At 41.4% G+C, this 20,902-nt stretch overlaps 1 protein-coding gene across 3 annotated transcripts in view; it reads left to right on the forward strand.

The window, feature by feature from the left end:
- ENTHD1 (ENTH domain containing 1) overlaps window positions 1–20,608 on the forward strand; it is a 30,906-nt gene extending 10,298 nt beyond the window's left edge. For 2 of the 3 annotated variants that reach the window (XM_082240721.1, XM_082240722.1), the window contains exons 5-8: window positions 113–228; window positions 11,369–11,495; window positions 16,370–16,810; window positions 19,822–20,606. In XM_082240721.1, the coding sequence (XP_082096847.1) occupies window positions 113–228; window positions 11,369–11,495; window positions 16,370–16,810; window positions 19,822–20,414 (1,277 nt within the window). In that variant the 3' untranslated portion in view covers window positions 20,415–20,606. Of the gene's footprint in view, window positions 1–112; window positions 229–11,368; window positions 11,496–16,369; window positions 16,811–19,821 lie in introns of all 3 variants that reach the window. The other variant, XM_082240723.1, reaches the window with a different exon arrangement.
- Window positions 20,609–20,902: the final 294 nt, after the last annotated feature.

Genomic DNA, 20,902 nt, shown 5'->3' on the forward strand with positions numbered 1-20,902 from the left:
GACTTGAGAGGCTTTTTTTTTTTTGCCCAATTAACTCTGGGAAATTTAACATCTGTCTATTTTTTTTTCTTTTTACCAAAATATGTTTTAAAACAGTACTTTTCTTTGACAGATGTTCCCCCTAAGGCATCTGCAGGAGCACCATGCGAGGCAGTTCAGGCATCTGGCAAAGCAGAGATAGTCCAAGATACAACAGCACTTAATGCTGTTGCCAAGGTATCGTCAGAGGTAAATCATGCACTGCATTTGAAGGGAAGGCATAGCTGAATATGGCATTTAATCAAATGTGCCTGTGATGTATTTCATTCCTGTTGCAATTCACAAAGCAATCCTATGGATGTTAACTAAGAGCCAAGTCCATTTCCAACATTCAGTTGGGCTTACTCCTGTGTGTACAGAATTGCAACATTAGGTGGTAATTCTATATAATGTAACTTGGGAGGGAAGTCAGCAACCCCAGGGTCCATTAGTCTATCCATATAGACTAAGTTCCTATATCAACCCCCCCCCGCCACCTCCACTGTTCTGTGCAATCCCAGGTCAATTAACACTTGCAACAAGTGTACTTCTAATGAACATTACTGTTTAAATATAAGATTTATGAATTGTGGTCCTGTTAAAAAAGAACATATTGTAGTGACATATGAACATTACAAACATATAATCTAAAACAACAGTTTGTTGTTGTTGGCATCCATCTGTCTCGGGAGACAATGGAGGAATGTGCCTTTGGGGATAAAGTCAAACTGTTGGAAGGTTTCAGCGCATGCTGTGGCTGACATGGAGAGAGACATGTGTTGTTGCAGCTGGGGCAGATGAAGATGTCCGGTTGTGCAGCTCCAGATGTACCATGAAGTTTTTTTCTCTCTGCGTTCCTCCCAGTAGTCCTCTGATCACTGCTATGGGTACATGACCTGACTGTCTGTCTCCAGGCCCACTGTGGTCATCTGCAAAGGGTTCCCACATGGCGGAGTTGATGTTGGCAGCCTTCATGTCATGTTTGGAGACATCTTTGTAATGCAGAGCTTATCTGCCAATGGGCCTGAAGCCAATAGGCCTTACTGCCAGGTAAATGAGGTTCAGATTGAAGTCAAAAGCAGTCACTTAACTGGAATTTCATTACCTGCTGCTGGTGGTAATGTTGACTGTGGCCACGATTGTGAGACTTATAGTATATTGCTCAGGAATTTGTGCCTGTGTGCCAGGCATGCATAAAGAATAAATGGGGATTGGGGAGTGCTGGGGCATCTTTCCATGGTAGATTTTCCTAGACACAGGTTATTACTTGTGAATTTCATTACCTAAATTTAGATAAAGTGCACTGGCACTGAGCAGTTCTAAATTTACAGATATAATTTAGAAATCGTAGCACAATCTAGATCAACATGTGGCCTTGAACTACTGAATTGGGAGTCAATCAAACCAGTGTAGGAAATGAGTATTAAAGCTTTGGGTAGCGTGAAGTTAATAGTTAATAGTCATATATGAACAAACTAGAATGGGCAGCCAAGCCATTCAGTTTCGATTCAGAAACAGGACAGGATAGGAAAATGTGAAGTCCTTAATTACAGATGGATAATGAAGTGGCTATAGACTTTCTCTCATATGCAAAACTATTTCAGGTCAGTGCCGAACTATTCTTTAGTTTACTATGGCTCAAAATCCTAATAAGAAAGTCCAATAAATATTATTTAATTCCTAACTTCTGTTTATAGTACATAAGCAATCTGTGGATTTGCATCTGTGAAAAAGTGTGGTGTTTTCCTAAGCAAAGGTAGTTGTAGCCTAGCTGAAATAGCCAGAGTTTTGTTTAATAATATTATTCCTTCATTAATTTTATTACAAAATAAGTTTAAAGAATGCAAATTACAATATCACAAGTTCCAGCATTTTGGGATCCTGATTGTAGTTGGTAATTGCCAAGCTCCTTAGTAATTATTCCAGAATCTAATTACCTTTGCCTGCTTCTTGTTTAAATTATTAATATCTACAGCTCAGTCTCTTGAATGGCTAATATTTAGTTAGTTGGTTGGCTGATTGATTGAAATTATAGACTGCCTCATAACTGAAGCTCTTGAAGTTACTATCATAATAGTATTTATTATTTCTTCAGTGCTTAAAAACACCTGCAAAGCTCTGTACCATATAAAAGTAATTAAAAGGCAACAAATCCCTGCATGCAGCCTTACAGTCTGTGGTCCTCCATATTTTGTTGGACTCCAACCCCCATGAGCCTCAGTCAGAGTGGCTAATGGTCAGAGGTGATAGAGTCAAACAGCATCTAGAGGACCACAGGTCAATGGGTTGATTTACTGCATTCTATGAAGCAACCTGTGGCTCTTTTCTTAACATAGACCCTCAGCAGGTTTTTCTTATGGTTTAAAACATTGTGATTGCTATGAAGAGAGTGAGAAGTCCATCCCGTCCATCCCCCCCCCCCGCCCCATGTCATAATGAAACAACTCAGGATCAGCCAATAAAATTGGAAATCATTCAGAACAGTCCAAAGGTAGTACTTGTATACACAGAGAAAAATTAACATGAAATATGCTGCCATGGGATGTTTGGAAGGCCAGCGGCACAGATGGCTTTAAATGAGGGGTTAGGAAATGCTGTGGAGGGATAGGTTTGTTAGTGGCAGTTAGCCATGGTAGTTAACTTCAGTTGGTGCAGAATTCGGTGGCAAGGCTGCTCACCAGGGCAAGACTGAGCACATTACACCAATTCTGGTCCAACTGTACTGGTTGCCAGTTAGTTTCCAGGCCCAATTCAAAGTGCTGGCTTTGACCTATACAGCCTTAAACAGCTCAGGGCTGCAATACCTCAAGGACCGCCTCTACCTATATGAACCAACCTGAACAATGCAACTTCCCCATCTCTCTTCTGCAACTGCCTGCACACCCTCAAAATCTGCTCCTGAGAGTTGGGGAACTTTCTAGAGCAGAGAAGATTTTGGGAGCACACAGGGGAAAAGGAATGGTGTATGCGTTGTGTTGCATGCAACTCTGTCTTCCAACCACCAAATGATTTATTTGAATTAATAATTAATATACTACTGAAAGTTGAAGTGTATGAGGTGTTAGAGAAGGGGTAGTACCTCTGGTGGTGGACATACCATGCCATGCTCCTTCAGGGGTAGTCTGTCTGCCTTTGGTCTCCACCCTGCATTCAGCTCTTCCCTCTGGCTCCTATAAGCTGTCGCTATATGACAGCAGCCAAATTCCAGAAAATGGCTTCAACTGGCTGGCTAAACCAAGTAAAGGTAGCCAGTAGGTCTCAGACCCATGGTGGGTTAGGTACTTGCCCTGCATGCAAAGGCAGGCTCTGGTGGCTTGAGCAGACGAAATGGTTTATAAGGCAGGTCCTGCACATGCTTTCGAGGGAAGTGAGGGGCAGATGGGGCTCCTCAGCCTGTGAAGGTAGCCCATCTAAGATCAGGAAAACTCTGATCCTAAACCTCCGCTGCCTTGTGGGACATCTTCAGGAGAATAAAAGGCTAAGGAGTAAACCCTACACAAATTGGGAGTGGAGTCCCTACGATGCTTGGATGGCACCTGGTACACTTTGCTCCAGGGAGGTCAGTTCTGTGCTGCTAACACAGCGGTTTGATTTCACCCCCAGAGGGGCACTCCATTGTCTCTTGAGACAGACAGATGCCAACACCCCAGTGTGAAAATAGGCTTTTAAGTGGTTTACAAAGTATAAAAAGTTACACAAATATAAAAAATATAAAACATCCATAATAAAACAATCCCATTAAAGCATTAGTACACATGGCTGCTGTATAATACTTTCTCATCTTACACTTTTTATTGTAAATGGTGACTGCTTTGGAAAGAGACTTGGATATGTGACAATAGGTTCCTTTGAAAGACATCCTATTGTACTAGCTTTCCCTCTTTCCGCTGTGCAGCTTTTCCTTTTTATTAATATCAGTAGTACTTGCCACAGTCTGTTCAGAAGGAGCTCCATAAGATTCAACTTAATGCTACCATGCATGCTGCCTTGGTCTGGTGTGAGATCTTCAGCAAAGAAAATAATAGTGCCCCATTGGGGAGTTGAAAAGATATAATCTCTATGTTGCAAAATTGGCATAGGCAAAGCCTGCCAATATTATAATTTGAAAAACTAGAGATAAACAAATTAAATTCGTTTTGTTTTCCATGCACATAATAGATTTCTTTTCTGAGCAGTATGCTCTTTCCTCCCTTTTCAATGTTCATAATTAATCATACTTCTTACTTGTATGAAGTGCCTCACAGTTTCAAGTCACTGCTGCTGACTAATTAAGGATCACTTCAATCACCATTTATGTCAATATTGACCCAGATATTGTACTGTGTCATGATGCTTGAGAAAATGCATTTATTTCCTGTTTTAAAAATAAGGAATTAACACAGTGGTTTGGTCTGGACGTTATGAAAAAATGGGTTACTGCTACATGCACAAGCCTTGGACTACTGTACTGCTTTAGCTGTCCTCCTCTTCTTGTGTGGTTTCCAATTTCAGTTAACCACAATCTGATGTTGAATCCAAAATTTTGGTTAATCTTAACTACATTAGTAGAAACAAGCACTGGAAAATCTACTGAACATTCTTACATCAGTCTTATCCAGCTTCAGTCATCATCCCTGGCGGCAGAGAGAACAAAGAAAGACCTAATTTGGATTTAAAAAAGGAGAGCTGGGACAGATCTCTATCTGCCTAACTGCACGCACTTGTTTCATAGATGTCTGCCTTGGTGTGTTGCAGCGTAAAAATGGTCACAAACAGTTTTCATTGAGTGTAAAAAAAATTCCCCTTGATAAAGAGCCTCCTCAAAACATGTTGGTAACCAAATCCAGTTGGGTAGCTAGCTATCTTTTCTGTCTTTGATTCCTCTCTGCATGGCTGTAATTGATTCTCTTTGTTTTGTGGGAACAGTTCAAACCCTAATAGAAGCTTCAGTCAGAAAATTAGGAAATCATGTATTGTGAAGGAATTTATCCTTCTCTTAAAGGTCATTGGCAGTGCAATCCTGCACATGTCTACTCAAAACTAAGTCCCATTGAGCTCAGTTGGGCCTGCTCTCAGGAAGTGGATGTAGCGCTGCAGCCTTAATTTCTTACCTATATGCAAAAGTATATTTTATTGAGGAATTACTCAGTAATAGGTTTTAGGAATAATTTCTGGCATCATGATGCATAAATAACAAAGCCATGCTGGTGGGAAGAAAATTGCTTTTCTTATTCCATCTGCTGTGAAATACCAAACATACTTCTCTCAGTCTAGTGAATCTATCACTGTTAATCCTTGTTTTCCCTTAAATCTAATAAGTTGGTCCTCCAAAAACTCTAGCCCTCTAGTCACATTTCACAGTGTTGATCTTCCAATCTCCATACTAATACCTGGAAACTTTAATATTCTGTCAAAAAATGAATTTCCCCTTGTAAATGTATTCCTACTACTTCTAACCTAATGAGAAAGTAACTATACTTATTATTCTCAACTTTTATTGTATTTTGTTCAAGTGTAAAATGTGTTATTGCTAGAGTTAACTCTTGATTCGTTTCTTAACCTTTCTTTCCAATCACTACTAATCTAGGACTACTTGCATTTTAAAGGCGCTGTTCAAATGTAATGGGAAATCTTAGTTTTACACCCTGTGACTGAGCCCTAGCAAGCCTTGGGCTCATCTGTGCTCTCTCCTCTCTCCTTCTCTTTTGTGCTTGCATGGAGGCAAACCAAGGCTTTCCTTTCCAAATTTAAACAAACCATAGTTCCCTGTGATTTCTGAACTTGGGGAACTCTGGTTGGTTTGTTCAAAAGGTGGTTTCGCAAGAAGGCAGGCTTTGTTACCATCGTTTGATCCTGACTTGCTCTCCCTAACCATAGTTTAAACCATGGATTGGCAGTGTGGCACCCGTGGGCATACATGCACTTTCAGAAGGCTTCATGAGCACTTACAGGGCCAGGGGTGGCTCATCCCGTGTTGCCACCTAAGGCAAAGGGGGAGCGTGTCCCCTGCCCCCCTTTCTCCAAACTTGGCGAGGGGAGGAGTGTTCCACAAGGCAGCAAAAGTGGTGGGGCTTCCACCACCTGAGGCGGGTTCTTCACCCCACCTTATTGGTGGGTCAGCTCTGCACAGGGTCCAGTCTCCTCATATTCCTCCTCCCTTCAAATTAAGCTTGAAATAAGCCTTCTATTGTAGCCAGTAGAAAGCTGTTTTCAAGCTTAACTGGGGCGTAGGGTTATGGAGTGGGTTTACAAACTGGGAGGAAAGAATCAACCTCCCTTTACTCAACTGTGATTCCCTCCTGTGACACAATTAGGCTTCCAAGAATCCCTCCATTGGCTATAATAGGTTTCTTTCCAGTCCATTTTTTTTTGGGGGGGGGAAGGGAGTGATTTTGAGGGAGGATTACCCCTTTCTTCCCCAGCTGTGGCCTCCCTCCCAAATACGCTGCAGTTGGGCTTCAGTAGATGTCTTATTTCAAGCCTTTTTTTTTTTAGCAGGGGAGGGGGGCGGCTTCCTGGAGACTGCATATGGGAAAGGAAGGTTAACTGTTGCCTCCCCCGCTGCACTCAGTCTTCAGGAAGATTCCCTCTCATCCCAAAATAATTAGGTTTGGGTGTGTGTGCATGTGGTTGCGATGTTTGTGAGGTTCTGGTTGTCATACCCATATGTGTGCATGGTTGTGTTGTGCATATGCTACTCCAAACAGTTTTTCCGCTTTGCAAATGCCCTCACGGGCCCAAAAGGCTATGTGACCTAAGCAAACCATGCTTCTCCAAGTTCAGGCAGTGTAGAAAACTCTGTTAGTTCAAAAGTGGAAGAACATGTTTCCAATCCTCTCCCCTCGGGTAATTGAAAAGAAGCGGAGTGGAGAGATGGAAGCCTAAGAGTCTGAGGCTCACCAGGGCTCATTTATGTATCAGGAAACCCTGGTTTCCCAACCTTTTGAATGGGGACAGAAGAATTTGTTGTAGAGACTGATAGACTGGATTCACAGAAGTGAAAAGTGACTTATAAGCTGGGAGTTCACAAACATACAACAAGGAAGATAGATAATTGTTCCAAATCTCTGTATCTATATTTTCTTCATGCTAGAAGAAGAGAAGAAAAATTCTAAAAGATAAGAAAGTCAAAGCAAGAGACTAATGTAGTGGTATAAAACAGAAAGGAACACATCTTGCACAATAACAACTCAGCACTACTCTCTATTAGAACACTTACTACTTTTCCCTAGTCATTTCACAAGGCTTCCACGGGACTTTTTAAAAGAAAGCTGATATCACTGTAAGATACATTTTATAAATTTTAGTCTCCTTTTTATTGCTCATTATACTGTATTTCCTGTCAATATTATACCTACTCTGCAGCAGTATTCACATTTGATAAAAAGAAGCTATTGAAGTTATGGTTGCATTAAATTTTAATGCTGCATGAATCTAAGCAAGGCTCCATGGAATAGAATTCTAGAACAGGCAGTACAAGTGTAACTTAGAACTATATAATTATGCAAGCAAGACTTCTTGGCAAGTGAGGCTCCAATTCAATTGCTGTTCAAAGGAAACTTAATTTATCAGCTCATTTGGAAATGGTTAGTTTCCTTATTGATGACACCATAATATAATTTACCTTCCATGTTTGTTAAAGCTAGTCATCATCATATTGGCTAATTAATTTTTCTTAGGCTGGTTTGAGCTGATTCTGCTGAAAAGTTTTAACAAACACTTGGTTCTGGTGTCCGGCTTCGTCATGAGTCAATGGTGGTCATTCCTCACTGCCCTCTGTGGGCAGCGAGGAGGTTCAGGCAGGGGGAAGCCAGGATTCATGAGGCAAAAATCCTGGCAATGTTCCCCAGTGGGGTCTGGGGAGCTCACTGCATCCCGCTGTGCCGCTCAAGCCCATGTCTGCCATCTTGAAAGGCAGAGCGGGTGCGACCTGGGAGTGTGTCCCTGCCATGGATGATTCTCCGTCTCTGGCATGATTTGGTTCCTCCATAATTTGGACAATTGGTATTAATCAAGAGGCGCCCCTGGACCGACATGTGCTAAAGGGCTGCAATCAGCCAGCTGCCGAAAGGACTGGGCTTGGCTCTTTGAAGGTACTTGAATGTTTTTTTTTGAAGCTTGAGAATCCTTACACAGCCGGGGAAGGAAGGGTGGGGGACAAGGTGCTTTGTGCTTTCATATAGTTTTCAGATGGTCTCCTTTCTTCTTGTCCACCCCTGCAAAATGAAAGAGATGTGTGTAGCTACTGTTATGTTATTCTGTTTGTTACCTTGGAAAAGAGGGGGGAGGCTTTTGGTTGATGTTCAGCAAGGAATTTATCAAGGTTTTACTATGCCCTCCCACCTCGACCGAGGTTGAATGGACTTTATTTAAAATTATTCCTGGACTGGACTAGGAGTGCTGTTGGTGCAGTGATAAAAGAATGAAAGGCTGCTGAACAGATCTGGCAAAGAGGCTGAAATTGAGAAAATATCTAGTTTTCAACTGTGTGCCAAGGAAGGATTACAGAGCGGAATTTTAGTGACGGGAGACTAGGTATGCGCTCAGCGAGTTATTTATGGCCGCAGCTTGTGCGCTAGTCGGTAAACAGCGGAAGGAATGGAATGTGACCTTTTACCATCCAGATGAACACTGCAAAGAACTGAACAATAGAAGATAGTAATTAACTCTCCCAGCACACCGGGTCTGGAATAGCAATGTATATGAAGGACTACACATGTGGAACGGATTACTCATTTATAAGATGTATCGGAGGTGCTGGAAGAATGTTTGACGGCAAGTGAAGGATGTCAACTGTGGCAATGTGAGGCAATGATGATGCTCATATGTTCAGAACTGGAGCGGGAAACCTGATTTTAAGAAATTGTATTAAATTAATTTAATTTGGCTTGATTTGTAATAATTTGGAAAATTAATAAAAATAATTTAAAAAATAACAAAACACGTTCTGTCACAATCATAGCAGAGTTGCGCGGTCTGATATAAAATAATGGGTGTACCTTTTGGTAAAGGTTGGAACTTAATACATATGTGAATGCTGTATGATGGGTATAATAAAATATGGCAGCATATCCTAAGAAGAGCTTTGAAATGTTCCTCTAAGAGGAGTTAGTTACACGCATGTTTTTGGGTTCTATGGCTTTCAGCTCTTAACTTCCATTCGCTTTCTCTTGTGAAATGCTGTCCTACTTCCTTGTGTCCAAATTAATCATCTTCAAACACGCCCTGGAAGATAATATACTTGTATTTCATTTTGACTCAGTATCGACATCAATATGTCAAATCAAAATTATACCTGCATCAAAAGTGATGCCAATCTCCTGTGCATTATTTTACACAACAAAAGTAGCAGGACTACTTTAAAAATGCAAGCTACAATTTAAGTGACAATACTTGAATTAAATACCTTTAAAAAACACACCATTGGCAACAGGTTGATTTAACTGCAAGCAAAAACAAAAACAAGCAATGCTTAGGGTTGCTTCAAAAGCTGTGGTTTAAACAGTGCTGAATACAGTTAGCTACACCTGTGGTTACAGTGTTTTCTGTACCAGTTTTAGCACTTCACTTGACACCTGCTTAGTTGTTTTTCTATTGTAGAAAAGGTTGAGTTCGCTTCCAGCACTATGTTCATTAACCTTCCATGGTTTTAAAGCTTTCCTACCAATATTAGAAAGTATCTCAGATAAGGCCAGCCCCAAATAAAAATAAAAAGATAAATAAAATAAAAAATAAAAAATAAATCATCTCTAAATTTTAGCACTTGTGTGTGAGAGACCTCATCAGAAACACAGCAAATATTGTAATACGACACAGTTTATGATTAAGAGAGATGGCTTTTTAAAGCCAGAATTTTAATTCAACCACGTGATTACCAATGCATAGACAACTGTATTCGAGCTATCCTGATCCAGGAATGGCCATATCTGTCTTACCAACCAAAGCTGGTATGGATGAGCCTATGGCCAGTGGCGAAGCTGCATGCTCTGCTACCGGGGGTGGAGAGCAGGAGGGGACGTGGATGGCACCCCCCCGTGAGTGTGACGCGCCACCCGGGGGCGTGGTATGCCACCCACGAGGGTTTGGCATGCCACCCGCAGGGGCATGGCACGCGTTCTGGGGGCGTGATGTGCCACTTGTGGGGGCGTGGTGCCCGGTGCGTGCGGGGGTGCGTGGCGTGTGTCCGGGGAGGGGGCGTTGCAATGGCACCCTACCGGAATAGTGGTGCCGGGGGCGGTCCGCTCCCTCCGCACTCCTGTTCCTCCACTAGCGCCTATGGCCATAATATAATTGGTCACGGATACCTTCAAGTAATGTAAATAAATTAAATTATTGACAGCCTTGGGATGTATAGTCTCCTCACATTTACTTCCAGCAGACAAACTGCTGAGAGAATTGGAGGCAGCAAAATTAAGATCAAACTAGATGCAGATGGTATAATGATTAGCTGTCAAAACCCCGAGAAATCGTTGGGGGAACTGTCTGAGGTTATTCAGCAAATTGGTGCAGTATCTGGATATAAAATTAATAGAAACAAATTAGAATTAATTGGTCTGCACTTTGGTGGAATAGCCAAGCTGGATTTTTTTTAAAGCTAAACATAGGTTAAAATGTTCTGAAAAGCAGTTAAGTGTCTCGTAATATATTTATCAGAGGACCTGAAGTTATTGTTTGTGAATAATTATGAACTGCTTATAAAGAATACATAAAGGAGGCTACAGATAATTGGAAACTATTCAAATGATCATGGTTTGGCGTGATTGTCTCAATTAAAGTGAACTTAATTCCATAATGGTTATTTTTATTTAAAATAATTCTCTTTTTTAATGTAATCTTTCAGTAGCTGATATATAATTATAAATGTTTTTATTTCAGAGGAGAGAAAATTACAACAAAAACATAAATGTCAATAATATATAAAACCATAAAAATCAAATCCTATATAAATACAAAAACTCACTGAACCCCCCCAAGTCTAGACCACATGAGTTAGGTAAAAGGCCTGGGTGATTAGAAAATCTCTTTGAAGCTGGGGGAGGGACGCAGTGGTGGAGCTTCATGCTTTGGCACTGGGGGCAGAGAGCAGGCGGGGCTGGCGCGCGTCCTGGGGGCGTGGCATGCCGCCTGCAGGGTCATGGCGCCCAGCGCGGGCAGGGGAGCAGCCGCAATGGCACCCCACCAGGATTGTGCTGCTGGAACAGGGCGGTGCGCTCCCCCCGCACTCCTCTTCCTATGCCAGTGGAGGGACGATGGCGGATCGATCACTTGTCATTGGCTGCCTGTGATGTTAAATGCCACACAATATTTTTCTTAATGTAGCTTATAATTAACTGTTTCTGCTTGACTGCTTCATGTTTTTCTTGTGTGTCAGGACTTGATAATCTTTAGTGATGACGAGTCCTCAACTACTGATGTGCAACCAACATTTCCAACTAAGGTCACTGTAGAGGAATTGGCAACAGATACAAAGATAACGGCCGGGAACTCCTGGAATTCGAGTAAGTAGGAAACAATAAGTAGAAGGCAAGTAGGTTAAAAGCAAAGGCAGAATTTGCATTCAATTGCAACTTCAGAAGAATGCAGCAACTGGGAGGAAAGGCAGTTTTCATCAGGAAGATGGTGTAGGAATGGAAAGGGATTAAAAACCCCAAAACCCTCCAATCCAGATTGGGGGCCCCTGCAGTTGCTTCTTCTAAAGAAAGAGATGTGAGCAGTTTACAATGTGTTATTTTTAAAAGAGTCTCAATTCTAGTCACAAAAATTCTTAAACCATTGTAGACTTCTTTCCAGGCCTGGCCCAATACATTCTGGCACCTGAGACAAACCACAAAATGGTGTCTCCACCCCTTCCCACCAGCGAAGAAGGAGTGAGAGAAGATCTACATTGGGAACAAAGGGGGGGATCAAATCAACCTTACCCAATGGCTGAAGTGGGAATCAAAGGCTGGAGTGTGGGGAGCAGGGGGGAGGCACCTAATCTGATTCATGCTAGGTGGATGCAGAGCCCAGGAGATCCCAGAGGGTGGCCCTCACTATTTCCTCCCTGGGGTAGAAGACCAACAGCACCTCCTATTCACCCAAAGGCCACTGTAGGGGTGGCATTTGGGGGGCTACCAAGCAGGTGGCAGATTTGGGCTCCAAGCATGGGCGTAGCCAAGGGGGGGGCAGCTGCCCCACCCGATCACGTAAAACAATAGAAATACTTAACTAACAAATCATGTCGGTTCTGCCACCCCAACAAAAGTCCTCTCCCCCCACAAAGTATTGCCCCCACTAACAAAAACCCTGGCTACACCCATGGCTCCAAGGAGCGCATTGCTACAACTATGGCAGCAGCACCTGTGTTCTTGGGAGCTGAGATCTGCTGCCCCTGTGGATTCTGCTGCCTGAGGCTGTCACATCCCTTTGCCTCACGGCCCAGTACTAGAACTTCAGATGAACTAAGTACATGGGTTGGCGGCTGGTTCATGACTGGCAAAATAAAGTATTTTACAGAACATAAGTTAACAATAGAATTTACTGCCATGACATGTTGTGACTGACACAGTTTAGTGCATTCTCTATAACCTCACAAACTGTTGCCATAGAGACAAACAATGTCATACAGGAACACAGAAAGGGTCTCAGGTGCTAGATATTATTGATAGAAAAGTAAGCAGTGGGAGCTGGTGGACTCAAGAAACCAGGATTCTATTTTCATGCTGGGCCTTGTCTCCTTGGTGGGGTGCCGACTGTGCTGTGGAAGATCTCACAGATTAGAAGCTGAAATGATTTTCATTATTGTGTTCCATAACATACCTATTTCTGCTTTTAAAACTATGTAGGTGGGGGAAATGCGCGCGCGCACACACACACACACGCACACACACACACACACACACACAGTGTCAAAGTATCCTACAGTAACAATGAAGTGTCTTAAGTGCTTCTTTTTCTGTATTTTGCCAGAAAATAATAATCCCTTGCCATCTTGTAGACTGAAATAAAGTTGGGATATTTGGAGGAATAGAGCCACTCAAAATTAAGTTAATTTCAATTTAAGAATTAATCATTAAAATAATAATAATAGTGAAATACAGTGGTACCTTGGTTTGCAACCGTTTTGGATTACAACCATTTTGGATTACAACCACGTCAAACCTGGAAGTGCGTGTCCCATTTTTTTGGATCACAACCCAATTTTTTTTATTACAACCCCTTTTTTTGGAGGCCCCATTGACGAAAGCACGCCTTGGGTTACAGCCTGTTTTGGTTTACAACCAAAGGTACCACTGTATTCCATTTTCACCAAAGCTAACTTAGGGGTTGGGATTCACTTTGAAGAATAGACTTCCTAAAGACAAATTTGACAAAATTGAACATGGGTTACATCCAAATCTGTCAAATCTCAATTAATTTGTTTTGCTGAGAACGAACTCTTGCCTTCTCTTAATGCTAGTGGTACAGTTTTATGTTATTAAAATGCCTTGGATTTAATCTAAAGTACTTCCCTGGCTTTTCATTCCTTACGTGGCTTCTTTCCACAAATAATGTGCGCAAGTAAGATAATACTAATAGTTTATGACATTTGATTTTTCCAAAGAGGGTCATCAGCTTTCTCTCTAGAGACTTTCAGATTCATTATGTTTCAAACTGTGAAAACATCCTTTATTTTGTCAGCAGGAATATCTTTTTGAAAGGTTAAGCAGACTGACAAAGATAGTAGAACAGAGGGATAAAGAGTAGAGTAAGTGCAGATTGTAGTAAGCACAAACCACTATCCATTTGCTGATTTTTTTAAACAATGAAATGAACAACATTTTGTTCTCATGCCAGTCTGAACCATTGCAACTAGTAATTTCTGTGAAGTTGCATATTTATTGCAAGAGTACAAATAAGGTGGGATGTATGGGAATTGTAGTCTAACAACATCTGGGGAGTTAAGGTTGAGTAACTTGCTTTATTTTTAGAAATAAAAGACTCAGACTGCACGGTTTACACAAGCCCAATTTTGTGTTTCTATACAAATAATTTAAAAACATTTCCTACTTTGGAATATAAGTTTTATTGTCTGTGTTTTCTTACTGCTGTATGGAAAAGCACATGAATTTTACCTCTGAAGAATTCGTAAGTAAAACATGTGGTTTCTCTTTTTATGCTAAGGGAAGAGGAAAACTTGGCAGCAACTTGGAAGGGAATGCTTTCAAGCCTATATTTCCACATTTTACTTTGCTGCATATTTTGTGATTTTAAATCTTTGCTAGGGTTCTCTCACCAAAGAGTACTTGCCACATAGGAAAATAGGGATGCACATAATTCTATAAAATAATCAACAGCTAATCTGCGCAGGAAAGTGGGATGGTTTAGGACAGCAGAGAATTCCAGCAAGTTACACAGAAACAATAATTCTTGACTCGTTCTCCTTTTCTCCCCCACTCAGAAAATTAGCTTTCCATTTTGCACACATGAAATTAGCATAGTGTCTTTACTTTCACCTGGGAGTCTTCAGGAAAGTCAGAGGAGCTGATGAGTGTGGATTTCAGTACCGAACACTGAGAAAGGGGAAAGCTTTACAAGCTCTGCAAACTCCCCACTGCTTGTCATGTTGAGGCAGAATGCCTCAGTGAAGATTGAATATGAGGTTTTCACTGAAAGGTGTAGAAGCCAACTCCTAGGGCCCCCATAAAATATATGAGGGGGCCAGGCTCCCCCCCCCAAAGTTGATGGGCATTGCTATTCAAATAGTGTGCATGCATTTCTCTCCTTATCTCAGAGTCAGGAATCTGGTGGGGAATGACCAGGTTTCCTTTTGACCCAAGTCTTTTACTGGCTCCCTTGTTTGCCTCCCATATGAAATGCTTGGCTTGAAGTATTCTCCTGAACTTGATGTTCAGGTGGGAGGTCAGGTTTATGGATCTTTAATGTCAGGCACTTCCAGCGCTTGGTCCTCCCCTCCCTGCTGTGCTTGCATATAGCCTAGTGCCTTATCACTCTTGATCATTCATTTGCCTTACTGAAATTTGTACAGTATAATAGGCAATTGAATAAAATTGGTATGGAGATTCCTAGGAAGAAAACTACTTCTAGATGATTAGCATTTAAATAGGACACATAGCCATTAAGGGCTGTATTATAGTTACTAAATCAGCATTCAGCTTGAGCAAGACAAATTTGAATACAATATTATTATAGCTCATAATTACAGATATTTAAGTGCAGTAACATAGATTAGCTACATGAAACCAGGCTTGAAATAACAAGGTTTCATCAGGTCATATTCAAGTCATAATATAGTTTTATGGCTGATATTTGAAAGAGGGATGGACATTTCCTTATTTGAATCCCCTATTTCAAATAAGGAAATGTCCATATTTCAAACATTTGAAATAGGGATGGACATTTCCAGAGGGTTATGCTTGGGGAGTGTTCTTTGGCCCCGTGGAGCCTTCAGTGTGGGATTCCTTAGGGTTCAGTTGTATCCCCTATGCTATTTAACATCTACATGAAACCACTGAGTCAGATTATCCAGAGGTTTGGAGTACAGTGGTGCCCTGCAAGACGAATGCCTCGCAAGACGGAAAACTCGCTAGACGAAAGAGTTTTCCGTTTTGGAGGTGCTTCGCAAAACGAATTTCCTATGGGCTTGCTTCGCAAGACGACAATGTCTTGTGAGTTCCTGGTGGTTTTTTTCCCTCCCCCCTTTTTCTAAGCCGCTAAGCCGCTTATCAGCTGATCCGATCAGCAGATAAGCCGCTAATAGCGCTAATCCGCTAATCCTTCAATGGGCTTGCTTCGCAAGACGAAAAAACCGCTAGACGAAGAGAATCACAGAACGGATTCTTTTCGTCTTGCGAGGCACCACTGTACTGGTATGTTGTCAGCAATATGCTGATGACACACAGCTCTACTTCTCCTTTACATCTGGAGGTGTGGCAGTGTATGTGCTGTTATGTATTTTGTGGGGTTTTTTAAAAAAACTTTTGATATTTTAATGTTGTGAAGTGTTGAGATCTATGGATGGAGGGTGTTATACAAATTTAATAAAGAATAATAAAGAAAAATTAATAGCACACTATCTAGGCATTATACTTCCCCCCTTACATTCCCTCTATATATTTAATGTACTTGCCCTATTAGGAGTTTTAACAGTACTGGATACCCTGCTGTTTTATTGATGTTTTATCTGGATTTTATCTGCTGGTCTTACAGCTTTTATCTGCTGCTTGTATGATCTTTTATACTGTAGTTTTCTGTTGTTATATTTCTGCTTTTTAGCTATATTCACCTTGAAGCCACTTGGCAATAATGTAAGATATAATATACTAATGAAACTATATACTTCCATTCAAAAAATAATGTTATTTTTTGTGACATAACTTTTGTTACCTTGCAGGTACTTATTTGAATCCCTCAGAAAGAAATCCTTTAACTTTTCCAAAATGGGATTCAGGCAGGAAATCAAAGAGTTCTATTATTTCCAAAGCTATGCTTAAATCTCCTCCGAAGACACAGTCCAGTGTATACAGCCACAAAGTTGCAGAAACTTTGCTTGATCTTTGGTCATTGGGCCCAGAAGAGTTTATCACTACCAACAGACAAAACACCAAACCAGATTTTGTTTGCTGTCAGACTGAAGCCTCTGTTGAAACCCTCTACCAATCTCCAACTTTTCAAACGTTTGATTCTTTGGGAAACAGCATAACGAAAACCACAACTCCAGCTTCTTCTCAGCAACTATTTGAACCTAGTGAATCTAGCCTGAAAAATTTCTGCTTCTTGAGGGCAAGTACAGTACAGCCAGCCAGCTTAGGCAGCCAACCAACCCCAAGGCCAGGTGAGCTTGTGGCTTCCATGTCCATCATAGAAACATGCCTGTTGCTTCACCATCCAAATTCTTTTTCTATAGTTTTTGCAAAACTGTGCTATTTTTGTGAATAATAAATACCCAGGGGGCTGGGTTCCATTGATACTAGATGTTAAGACACTGTTAGTGAATGTCTATAATGCTAGTAATTGTTTTTATAGCATTCTCTTTACACAGCAGATAAAACTCTTATTATATTTAAAAGGGGCATCAAGTGGACATTATTTTGAAGTGGCCATGGCTGCATACATATTACTGTCTAATCCGGGCCCAGTGCACTACCACGAAGGCCAGCCTAATACATTTTGGCACCTGAGGTGCACCACAAAATTGCACTCTCTAACCCGCCCCCCCCCCCCGCCCCAGGAAGAAGGGATGAGTGAAGATTTACATCAAGAACAACAGGGGGATAAAGATCTAGATTGGGAGCAAGAGGAGGTGGGGAATCAAACCAACCTTACCTGATGCTTGAAGTGGGAATCAAAGGCTGTCACAATAGAAGGGGTTTCCTCCCTAGGGCTGGGAGGAGACCAGCAAGTCCTCCTGTTTGCCAAGAGGTCACTGTAGAGGTGTGCTCTGGTCTCCAAAGATTGCACCACAGGATTCCACTTCTTGGAGGTGAGATCTGCTGCCCCTGTGGATCCTGTCTCACTTTGCCCCGTGGGTGAGCCAACCCTGACTACCACCAGTGGTGTCTGAAGCTGAATACACATGCTATTAGCCACAATCTATATGTAGGCTTTAGTTTCTTGAGAAATTTGGCTGTTTGATGCCTTTGGTTGAGTACAACAGCACCCCCTCTTTGCTGTGTACAGCATTGTAAAAGTGAGACTTGAAATGCAGTGGAGAAAACGACCTTGCTGCATTTTAAGCTGCTAATGTGTACAAAGCCTTAGTGGCACCTTTTTGAAGCTTCATAGTAAATATTAAATAACAGAAGCCAAGGTGAAACTTAATGAGTTTAGTATGAGTTTGTAAGAACTTGTATAACTAGTCCATTCCCGCATACTGAATTCAAACAGGTCAAGGATAGCTGGCTTGCAAGATGATGGACAATTTTTGGGCCAATGCATGAAATGTGCATATGCATTTAACATGTCTTGTTTTTTACTTTGATAACAGCAGTTGCAGGGTACCCTATCAAGAATGGGAATGCAGCAAAGAGGGAATAGTGCAACATTTTCCACTTGCACTACTATTTGGGTGAAAATCACCCCTCTAAAACTACCATATTGTCTGATCTGGCCCAACAACTTTCACAGTGATCATGATATGGGGGAAGGGTTTAACATCCCTCCCTCTCTATGGGGTCATGATTTCTCCCTTCCATTATTTTTATATAAAAACAAGGCATGTTAACTGCATGCACAATTATGCCCAAACTATTATTTATTTGAAACTAATGATCATCTTTTGCAATACCATATCAATTTCCTCAGTCTTTTAACATGCTGACCTTTATACCATACAATTTTAAAAATTGGGACACATGAACAGAATGTATCCATTTATTTTCTTTGCACGTGAGTAAAATTCTATACAGAAAATGCTACATGTCAGTAATAGTCTGTTAAGATATGTGACAGTTACTGAATATCCCAAAATGAAGAGTCAGAACTAAGGAATTAAAGTTTTCCAGCATTTCCCCGCCACCCTCACTCACTGAAACATTTGGGAGTTCCAGGTATCAAGCCATGAAAAAAGCTGAATTGTTATGCACAAAGCATTTTGTGTTCATGGGCAGAGCTGGCTCTACCGTTGGGAAGACTGGGGGGGCGCCTTAGGTGGTAATTTGTGTGTGGGGGGGTGAGTAGCAGAGGCAAGGTATTGGATGACAGAATTGTGCGTGCCACATGACCTGCTCTGTTGCCCTCAGATACAGTGGAGTACCCTGTCCCATCATCACCAGTGGCTGCATACACACCATACATTTCAAGTACTCCCCATGAATCCTGGGAATTGTAGTTCACCTCTCATAGAGCTACAATTCCTGACATTCTTACAAACTACAGTTTTCAGGATTCTTGGGGTGGGTGGAGGGAATGTGCTTTTAAAGTACAGTGTATGCAGTCAGTGTTGAAGCAAGTTTCACCTGCTACCCCTCTTAGCTTCTTTATATGGAACAGGAAGGGGAGGCATTTTGTCCTTCACCTCAGGCAGCAATTTGTACTGGACCAGCCCTGTTCATGAGTCTTGAAAATAAAATACAAAATCGACTTCTTTAGTGTGAGGAAAAGGAGATTAAAGAGATATGAGGAAGAAAGGAATGCTGAGATTATGGGGAGAAATGAAAAGGGATTGGGGAGAGAAAGAGGCAGGGGAACACAGGAGGCGGCCAGAGCATACCCAATGCCATCGCAACAGACCTCTCTACAAACTTCACTGCATTACTGAATCTAGTCTTTCTCTTGCAAATGATCTGGCTTCCCACATCAGTCACATGGAACACCTCTTGTGTCAGTTGCCATAAGTTCCACACTATTGAGCAGACCCTCACACTGGACACAGTACAAATGCAGTCTGGCTGTGTGGAGTGTTGCCATTCAGGAGCTGTAATATTGCCTGAGGCGAAAGAATAAATGCCCTTCTCTCATTCCATGTATTGATTAGATGGGAATAAAAGGCCTGATCACTTTAAGGCATATCCATTGCCAGCATTCTGCTGTTTCAGGGGAAGTTCCTAAGACCTGTTCCTTGAACTTGCATATCCAATAATGTAAATGGACAAGCCCCATCTGGATGATCCAGGTAATAAATAAATAAATCTCACTATCTTAAGCTCCAGATTCCATTGTGTATTGAATGCCATGTTTTGCTTTCAATTTGTTTGTTGTTTCTTTAAACATGGCACATTGCAAGTTAATATACTTCCTTTTATTTTCAGCAAGATGCTAGCACGGTCCAGGGGGTCTTAAAAATGAATATCTACCTTTGGCAAATAATGTATAACATTACGTACTTTTCTTTCATGTACATTTCAGACTCTGCCGGCTCAATGGGAACAACATCCTCCTTTTCCACTTTCTCAATGTCATCCCCTGAGTCAGCCGTTCCAAACAACACCCCACAGCCTCATTGTTTTCCTTCCCGTGGACCTTCTTATTTGCTCACACCACCACCTGGACTGCCTTCTCTTTTCTTTGATGATCTCAAAGAAAGGATTGCAAGTTCCTTTTCACCCCGCCAAGTGCCTGATGTATTTGAAAATGCTAACATCTTAAGTCTTCTTCCAGATAATTCAAAATGTCCAGTCAAAAACATTGATAGTTGTAGGCGTAGAACTTGCCGCGCTTATTCTGAGAATTGGGAAGACAATGTGGTGCATGATACACCTCCTGCGGCTGCCGCAATTGAGTCTCCTGCTGCTGATCTGCCTGGTACACACTTCCTTTGTACGAACACTGAACAAAAAGCCATGACCCTTTTGGAAGAGATTAAAAACGCCGTTTGTGGACTCAGAGGGGACTTCTGCAGTATGGCAAAGGAGCTGCATACCCTCAGTAGTGAGTTGACAAATATGGTGGCTTCCATGCAAAATATGAGCAAAATCTTGGCAGCTCCCCCAGACTGCTGAAGCTGACCCTGGCACTCACAACGGCAACTTAATTAAGGAGCCTTGGATCTGTTATGTATCTTGCCTTACTCATCAGCTTTACATAATTCGCTAGATCCCATAGTTTAGAGCTGAAGTAATGATTTAATTTAAAGATATGTTTTTATATATGTGCACACACAAATGTGTACCTGTTATTCTTGTTATAAAAAAAATGTTGTTTACATCTTTGTATTTTAAATGTGGTTAATATTTTCATTATTTAAAATTGCAGCTTGATTTATTGAATATTTGAAACCAATGTATCTGAGTTAAGCACTAAAAACAAAGCATTAGCCCCAGAAATAAAGAGCAGTTAGGTAACTATCTGAAAATGCTGACCATATTTCCTTTTATTCCTCAGTGCCTCTGCATACCTAAAATTCCATACCACCCATGAAACATGAAAATGGAGGTCACCAATATTTGCAATAAGTACTCAATAGATCAGTGCACACAGGACCCTTTTG

Source organism: Podarcis vaucheri (genome assembly GCF_965113315.1).
Source record: "Podarcis vaucheri genome assembly, chromosome: 10".
In the NCBI taxonomy this organism is placed as follows: Eukaryota; Metazoa; Chordata; class Lepidosauria; order Squamata; family Lacertidae; genus Podarcis; species Podarcis vaucheri.